This window comes from Macadamia integrifolia, unplaced genomic scaffold (assembly GCF_013358625.1).
Source record: "Macadamia integrifolia cultivar HAES 741 unplaced genomic scaffold, SCU_Mint_v3 scaffold_189A, whole genome shotgun sequence".
NCBI classification, from domain to species: Eukaryota; Viridiplantae; Streptophyta; class Magnoliopsida; order Proteales; family Proteaceae; genus Macadamia; species Macadamia integrifolia.
Genome location: NW_024870635.1, coordinates 269,539 through 279,011, shown reverse-complemented (window position 1 = coordinate 279,011; position 9,473 = coordinate 269,539). Strand labels below are relative to the sequence as shown.

The following is a 9,473-nucleotide window of genomic DNA, read 5'->3' as shown; positions in this document are numbered from 1 at the left end:
AGTAAAATCCAAGTGTGAATCAAATACCGTATAAGAAATATTCTTGTACGGTGACTTGACCCGGACCCCTTTCTAGTACATGTGGATTGCTGAGCTAGGTATACCCGGTGTACCCATAAAAATAAGGGTGGGCCACGGGTTATTATATATAAAAAAGTAAATAAATAAGTACAAGGTTAGTAAGGGTGAGACATGTGTCATTTGTCCAAGTTATTGTCCAAATCAGTGGGGAATCGTACCGGTTTACACGGTAAGTGCGCGACGTCGAGTGCTGGAGAGAGACCTGTTCTTTGCGAACAAAAAGAATCCATTCTCATTTCTTCCGCTCGCTTCTTTTTCGTTCAATCTCTTCCTCTTTTCTTTCTGTCTCTCATTCTTTGTTGTCTTCGCTAGCTCGTTCTTTCTCTTCCTCGCTCTGCAACTCGCGTCGCTATGGATGTAGAATACGACGTTATCGTTCTGGGTACGGGTCTCAAGGAATGCATCCTCAGTGGTCTTCTATCCGTCGATGGCCTTAAAGTGAGCATCTCTGCATCATTTTCTTATCTAATCTTCTTCAATTATTGATCTTTCTTTTTTAAATTTCTTTTGATCTTAAACTACTACAATGTAGTAACTATGTATCTGGTTGTGCTCGATAGCTAGTGTCTGCTTTGCATGGTGCCTTTGATTAAAGATCTGATTTTACTTTCAGTTAGTGGCTGCATCATACAGAATTGCTGCATTTGAGAGCTCTGAGGGTTTTTTTTTTTTTTGGTTTGGAAACGAAGAACCTTTAGCGTTATTGGTATCGTGTGATCATTTAGATACAATAGCTTTTTTTGAAAGATTTGTCTAGTTGTAACCTAGGTAGGTTACAAAAGGCCTGTAACCCACTTTTAGTTACCTAAAAAGTCCTATAATGTGAAAGAAATGATTGATTCAAGAAGATTCAAAAAGTAATTTCATGTGTTTATATTCCTAATAAAAACTGTAAAGCTGTCGTACCACTTTTTCTGACAAAGTGTTTAAAAAGGGTAGAAATGTAATTTTATCCTCAAATAGACCCATCACTACGTTTGGAATCTCAAATCTCAATTCCTCGTCTCTCTAAAGTCCAACATGGGATTGGAAAAAAAAAAGTATACTAATCATTGGGTGATTGGGTCTATTGCTTTGAGTAAGGGTGTCCATTTTCAGTCCAAGCGGGTTGGACTAATCAAGAGAAACGTGAAACGAACCTTTATTGATTTGAGTTTTTATCAAATCTGTAAAAAATTGAATTGGACCAGATCAAGAGAATCGAAGCCATAAAAGACCTTATAACAACTTACAAAAATTACTAAAAGTGAACAAATTACCTACAAGAGGCCATTAAGTCAACTCAATAAAAACCGAATCGGTCTAAATTGAAATTGAACTTTGATTTCAATTTGGCCTAATACTAGATAAAATCTAAATCAAAGTGACCAAAATCAGAAATGGATCAAATCAATCACAAAAGCCTTATAATCAATCATTCTGAAACAGCGTGGATAGGTATTACTATGGTCAATTTGGATCGAAATTGGTTTATTCAACCAATGATTTTAAACTCGAAATTGAGTATCAGAACAATCCCTCTAGTGATTCCTATTCTAAATTGACTAATCTAGAACTTCCGAAGTTGGATAGTTCATGACCAATTCTAATCCAGATTGGCTAATACCAGAATTTTAACTCAAAATCAAAGAATAAATTGGTCCCTAACGATTCCAGTCTGGATCATATCTGAATCAATCACAAAAATGCTAGAATTGACACTAAATTATGAAAACCAATAGCCCAATCCCAAAAATCCTAGATATGCTACTCTATAATGATCGGAATTGGGATTGATCCGAACTAGCCAAATCAACTAGGGATTTTAAACTTGGAATTGGAGATCGAACTGATCATGGTTTCAAGTATCGGTCTGGGATCGATCGTATCGACTGAGATCGATCCTAGATCTGGATCGGTTATCCGGATCGTTTCAGGGGTAAAATAGGTAAAAAGTAGTACCTTTTATAAAAATCCAGGGTAAAATAGACCGATACCCACCGATCCCATCCGATCTGGATCTGTATCGAATAGGAATCGACAGAGACCGATACTAATACCATTCCCTACATCCTTGGAACTGATTCCTATAAATTTTTATCCAATCAAATCAAAATCGGACCAAAAAGAACCCTAGAATCGCCCTCAAATCTTAAGACCCACGATCTAGTCTTATAAACCTTATAATCGATTTTAAACACAGAGTCAAAGATCAAATTAGTAGCTACCAATATCAATCCAAATCCAAATCAAATTGGAATTGGCCAGAATCGATCCCAAAACCCTTAGAATTAACCTATAAAATATATTATAATTACAAAATTTCACATGTCATCATTATAGTAGTACCAAGCCTACGATATTACTTTATGAAAAAAAAAAAAAGCATACAATATTGCCATTTGTCATCTTCCTAGATTTTAACTTTATTAAAAACACTAGCATATTTAATACAATTGAATTCTTTGAAGAGAGAAAAAGAGACATGATTAGAACTATCTTACCGACCTCATCTCTAATGCACAGCAATAGAAATTATTGCAATATAATTGATACTTGACTTTCTGGGAAGAGGTTTTGTTTTCTAAATTTAAAAAAACAAAAATGAAGTCCACCAAAAGTTTTAAACCCTAAAACCCAGAAAAGCACTGGACATGCCGAGAAGAAAGAGAGCCTTTACTTGACTCACTGGAGATGATCTTGCCAAACTTTATGCCATAAAAACCAGGAAAGGTAACGGAAAGAATTGCGAGGAGGAAGACGATCAATTGGGGCGAGGAGTTGTTTGGGAAGAATGTATTCATTCTCAAAATACCCCTCGTTTTGCCGTTTAAATCAAAGTAACGATTCAAAAAGTTGAGGTTGAATTTGCTTTTTTGACTTTAAAAGCAATCACAAAATGACAAAATAAATGGGAGAGTAATTTACTTTTTTTACCTTAAAAGCAATCACAAAATGACAACATAATGAGGACACAATAATTTAGGTTATAAGGTTTTTGTAACCGGGTCGTTACATTTAGACATACCCTTCTTTGAAATACGTTTATTTAATGATCCTTTGTTAAATTCTTGAAGCCATGCTGGCCTTAGAGATCATAGTGTTTTGTGAAGGTGTTCTTGCATCCATACGTATTCTAATGACTTAGATGCTGAACTAATCTGCCATATTTTTCTTATTTCGCGAATTTTAGGTTGTGCTAGACGTAAAACTATAAAAGAATATGGTTTACCGGTGCACGAGCTCTCGCTTTTGTGGGGTTTTGGAATTATATTAATCTATATAGCCTTACCCCTGCTTTGGGGAGAGGCTATTTCCTGGCTCGAACCTACAACCACTAGGTCACAATGAAGCAACGACATAAAATTATATGCTTATAAATTCGGCTTGCTCATAACTTTTACAAAACATTTGTCCAAAAATCTTATTAGTGGAGACAAAGCAGTGCTAATCCCAAACCTTTGATATCCGGTGGGGGATCAGCTTGGGACAAGATCATAGTTAAAGGAATAAAACCAGATTAGGAGAAGTTAGTAGCTCAACAAGGATTGATCTTGTGGTGGTAAAATTCTGGTCAATTGCTTCGATTACTGGGGTGAAAAGAACTATAAAATGTTCATGATAACCACCATTTTTAAAGATATTGAGATTTCGTTCTTGACATTGGAAATTTGAAAAAGCTGACAGAACTAAGAATTCGATGCAGGGTTTTAAAAGGATCAAAATAGTGGACTAATCATGTTCTGATTTAATAAATAAACAGCATTATGAAGAGTTAACAAAAGCAGGAAATCAAAACCAGGGAATTTGATACGTACATGAGAGAGAGAGAGAGAGAGAGAGAGAGAGAGAATAGAAGAGATCAAGTAGGGCTAAATGAGCACTTTATGGTTTATTATTTAAATTGTGAAATTGCCGTTGGTAATGTATAGTTTACTAGCAGTGGGAAGTGTTTAATTATTTATTGGAAATTGAGGGAATGGTTATAAGAGTGGGAAGAGGGTAGTTGTGATAACCACAGTTGTACGTGTATTTATTTGTTGAAATTGAAGTAAGAAATGAGACTTGGATAAGTAGGTTCCTACAATTTTTCTCTTGAGAGAAAAGAGGTCAAGCTTCCTCCGTAAAGCCAAGGGGCGTCTGCCTCCTAACTAATTAGCCAAAACTCCTATATCCCTACTTTATCTCTTCCATTTTTTCTTTGCCTCCTATTTTGTCTCTTCCTGTGGCTGTGCACGTAACAGAATTCAAATCAGGAAACTGAGTTTTGAAGAAATGTATTTGAAGTAGGTATTTTGAAGTCTATCAGAAGTTAGGTTTTGAATCAGAAGCTGATATTGTAACTAGAATAAGAATTAAGAAGAGTAAATTGAATTGAATAAATCAGAATTCTAACCAACAGAAGCAGTATAGCAGAACAGAACCAAAAAAAAAACACACACCCAAGAAACATGTAATTGCAGTTGTAGAAAGTTCAGAAATCTGACTTGTTTTGATGGAGAAAGAGAGAGATAACCAATCAGGAATCCAACTGATTGCAGACTTGGACCAAAGAACACTCTCTCAATAATCTAACCCAAAAGCCCTATAAACCTAACAACCATTCTCTACTGATACTCACAGGAGTAATGCAAGAAGAGAGCAGAGTTTTTTTTTTTTTCCTTCTCTGTATTACTGAACTATCCTCCCCCTTTCGTTTATATAGAGGTTTTCAGAAGAAGAGGGACAAGTGATGCTGTCGTTCGTACCACCTCCATGTACACATCCTCCGCGTACACTTTCGTTGTTGCAGCTGTCATTTGTTGACTATCCGCATCGAGAGAGACCTGTGTAACTGCCTCGTCTTCACATGAGACAAGAGAGATGTGCTGCCGCATTAATTACGCATACAACATGTGTGAGAGAGAAATGCATTGTCTTTGAAAGAAGTGTAGGTTCACCTTTTTCAACTATTGTGGCTGCCGAAAATAACCACCAATGACTTGAGTGCTTCTCATTACTTGACAACGAAGAATCTAAGACATTTCATTTATTGCAATTCTCCACCTTAGCTTGAATTCTTAAAGCTCAAAAGGACAACCTCCTCCAGCCATCTCCACCTCAACAATTTCAAGTGTTACTGACTCAGTCAAGCACAAGTAGTACTTGAACCCGACTGTTGGAATAGGCTTGGTCATCATATCTGCCAGATTTTTTGTTGTTGCAATCTTTTTAACCATTGTACTTCCTTGATAGATTATATCTCGATGTAAGATGTAAGAGAACTCTGACATCAATGTGTTTGGTTCTTCCATGTTACATATGTGGCACTGTAGCTGTCACAATACACAAAAGTCTTATTATATTGCAAGCCCAGATCACCAACCAAGCCTCTCAGCCATAAAGCATTCTTTACTATCTCTTTTTCCACCATGTACTCGGCTTCTGTAGTAGAAAGGCAATTGTAGACCATAATATTGTTTTCCAACTAATGACACAACCAGAAATAATGAAAACATAACCTTACAGAGATTTTCTTATGTTCAGATTAACATCATGATCAAAATCAACAAAATTGACAATGCTTCCACTAGGATCACTGCTCCTATATATTGCCTAGTATTGATCAATGCTCTAGCTCATAGATACTTGGGTGATAAGATTTTCACATCAGCATCACAATCTCACATGTGATATCAAGCTCCACAAGATCTCAGATTTCTTATTATCCTATCTTCTGTAGTTGGAAACTTAGAAATTGTCATCACCATGTCGCAGGAACTTCCCACCATTGAAGCTTCTTCCCCTTCTTCTACTCCCAAGTCCTCCCAACCTGCGATCATGGGCGCACATAACTTTGTCTCAATAAAACTCATGTCCAAGAATTTTCTATTTTGGCATGCTCAAATACGGCCATTTCTCAAGGGACAAAAATTATTTCGCCATCTCGATGGCACTAAACCCAGACCCACAGATCTCCCTGTTACCTCTGAATGGGATGACCAAGACTCTTTGATAATGAGTCTTCTTATCTCTTCTTTATCTGATGAAGCTCTTCCTCTCATCATCGACAAAGATACGAGCAAAGAAATCTGAGACTCTCTCTCTATGCTACGTATGACCCTGCGTCGAATACCCGGATCATGTCACTCAATCTTGCACTCCAGGATCTCTCTCAGAAGTCTGACGAATTTGTCACCAGTCTTATGCAACGAGCCAAATCTCACTCTGACGAGCTCGTTGCTGCTGGCTCCCCTCTGAAACAGACTGACCTCTATCTCCATATTCTCTATGCTCTTCGCAAAGATCTTCGTGATATAGTTCCAACCCTGCTCGCGCATTTTGAACCACTAGCCTATTTTGATCTTCTTGGCATGCTTCTCAGCCATGAGTTCATGAATCAGGCCTCTGCTCGCCCAACATCTGGCATTAATCCTCCACCATCCACGGATTCTCCTTCAGCAAACACCGCTCAGCCTGATACCTCTTCCACCTCTCCCTCCTCTCAATCTGGGAAAGGTGGACGTGGTGGTCGTGGTGGCTGTTTTCACCAGCAAGGTACACGTATATGGTGCTCCATTTGCAACCAAACCAATCACAACACCAATACCTGTTACTATCGTCCTCCCTCTTACCCTGGCTATCCCTCACCTCAACCCTACCATACCTTTAATCCCACCCCTCGGCCAGCTACTCACTTCACCTCCAACCCACCCCTACTACCCACCATACTATCAACCATCCACTGCCCTCACCTGGTACCCCAACACCGGCGCAACCCATCACGTGACTCCTGACATCCATTCTTTATCCTCTTATGATGGCTACAATGGCAATGATCAACTCTAAGTTGGTAACGGTAAGGGCCTCACCATATCCAGTATTGGTTCTTCTTCCTTACCCTCTCTCTCTCTTCTTCTCGTTCCTTTAATTTATGTGATGTACTGCATGTTCCCTCCATTACTAAACCCCTCCTTTCTGTTCAGCGCTTTGCTCATGACAATAATGTCTTTTTTGAGTTTCACCCCTCTCACTTCTTTGTGAAGGATCAGGTAACCAAGAGGATTCTTCTTTCAGGACCGAGTAGTGGCGGCCTTTACACTCTCTTTTCTCTGCCTTCTTCCCCTGTTGCTCATGTCACTACACGCACTTCTCTCCATGGTTGGCATCAAAGACTTGGTCACCCTCATTTTGGCCAGCTCAGATTCATGATTGGCGCTAATGACTTACCGTGTCTCTCCACCAACCTTCCCTCTGTGTGTTTCGCTTGCCAATTGGGCAAAGCCAGTAGATTATTTTTAATGCAAACTTTCTCTTGTAGTTTATTTCCTTTAGATCTGGTTCATAGTGAAGTATGGGGACCATCTTCCACTTTATCTGTCGATGGTCGGTATTTTGTTATTTTTATTGATGATAACACTAGATTCATTTGGTTTTATCCTCTTACCTTAAAATCTGAAGTTTTCTCGATTTTTCAACAATTTCAAGCGATGGTTGAAAGGCAATTTTCTAAAAAAATAAAGGCTATTCAAACTGATTGGGGTGGGGAATACTGCTCTCTCTCCCAATTTTTTCGATCCCTTGGCATTGCCCATCACTTGTCTTACCCTCACAAGCATGAGTAGCAAGGTTTTGTTGAACGCCGACATAGATACATTGTTGAGACCGGCCTTACCATGCTTGCTCAAGCCTCCATTCCTCAACGCTTTTGGCATTTTGCCTTTGAATCTGCAGTATATCTCATTAATAGAATGCCAACCCAGGTTTCAAATAATGTTTCCCCCTTTCAATTGGTACATCACAGGACACTGACTACTCTTTTCTTCCTGTTTTCAGTTGTCTATGCTTCCCTTATCTTTGTCCTTATAATCACCATAAAATGGATTTTCGCTCTATTCCATGTATTTTTCTTGGTTACTCTCCTTCTCATGTAGGGTATAGGTGTCTCAATCTCTCTACCAATAGGACATACATCGCTCGTCACGTTCGTTTTGACGAGAGTGTATTTCTCTTTGCTTATCAGCCTCCTGTGGTTCCCTCTCCCCTGGTCCCACCATCTTCTCCCTGGGCTTCTGCCCCCAATAAGGTTACATTTCGTGGTAATCCCTTACCAACACCACCCCCTCTCTCCATTGCCTCTATCGCCTGTCACCCCCCATCTCCCCAAACCCCTCCATCTCACACTTCCTCCTCATCGCCCTCCCCTACCTCCACAACTTGCACTCGACCACTAAGGGAACTCTATAATGCCCCAATACCAAATCCTTTCCTACCACCCTCTACCTCCACCGTCCCCAATCCTAACCCCTACCACCTACTCCCCCAGCACGCCTCCACCCTATGCACCTACGCTCTCACAAATAACCCTCTAACCCACATGATTTGACCACTACCGCTCCTGCCATACCTGAACCAACTTGTTTCTCTAAAGTGAATAAGCACCCTCAATGGCGCCTTGCCATGGCTGAGGAGTTTAATGCACTCATAAAAAATGGCACCTGGTCCCTCATCCCACGCCTGCCCCACATGAACCTTATCGAATGTAAATGGGTATACCGCATTAAACGCAAAGCAGATGGGTCCTTGGAACGGTATAAGGCTCGGTTAGTCGCAAAAGGGTTTCACCAGCAGCATAGGATTGATTATACCGATACATTTAGCCCAGTGGTTAAGGCTACCATTGTTCGTTCCATACTTGCTATAGCTGTCTCTCAAGGCTGGTCGCTCTGCCAACTTGATGTCCATAATGCATTCCTACATAGTCGCCTCATAGAAGAGGTGTTTATGACTCAACCCCAGAGTTTTGCAGACCCCAATCAGCCCAATCATATGTGTCGCCTACATAGGTCTGATGCAGATACGGCTGCCCTTACTTGGTTGGACCAGCATGACCGGCTTTGGAAGCCAAGAGCGAAGAAGAACCGGTCCAGCCCAAGGTTTTGGTCCAACAAGGGTTGGAAATAAAATTAGTAGTTTACTTAGTATTTTATTTCATGTTTTTATTTTCCAGACTTGAACGTAGAAGTAGGATTTATTTTCTTGCTTTGGTTTCCTTTTTAAAGTTGTTTCCTAGTTTAGGCTAGTTTCCATTTCAATTAAGTTTTTAATTTCATGTTCCTATTTTCCTATACATTGGCTGTAATCGATTGAAGATTGAGAGAGTGAATTGATTATTGAATGAAGATGTTGAGTTTGTGCACCAGTGAAGTGTGTGATTCCCCTCCTTCCCCTTCCTACTCTGATTTTTCCTTTCTTCCCTAAAGGTTCTCCATCAACTTGGTATCAGAGCCGAAGGATCCTATTCCTTCCCCATCTTTCTTCTTCCCTTCTCATTCTCTGTGTTGGTTTCCACCGATACTAAGAACAAAAAAAAAAAAACACCGATTCTATCCAGAGAAGAATCGAGCCTCCTTTTCTCACCACCCCTCTCTTTC

At 39.6% G+C, this 9,473-nt stretch overlaps 1 protein-coding gene across 1 annotated transcript in view; it reads left to right on the top strand.

Annotated features, from left to right (window-relative positions):
• The first annotated feature begins 340 nt into the window (after positions 1–340).
• LOC122071087 (guanosine nucleotide diphosphate dissociation inhibitor At5g09550) overlaps positions 341–9,473 on the top strand; it is a 28,143-nt gene continuing 19,010 nt past the window's right edge. The window contains exon 1 of the mRNA XM_042635362.1: positions 341–519. Coding sequence (XP_042491296.1) covers positions 433–519 — 87 coding nt within the window. The 5' untranslated portion in view covers positions 341–432. The remainder of the gene's footprint in view (positions 520–9,473) is intronic.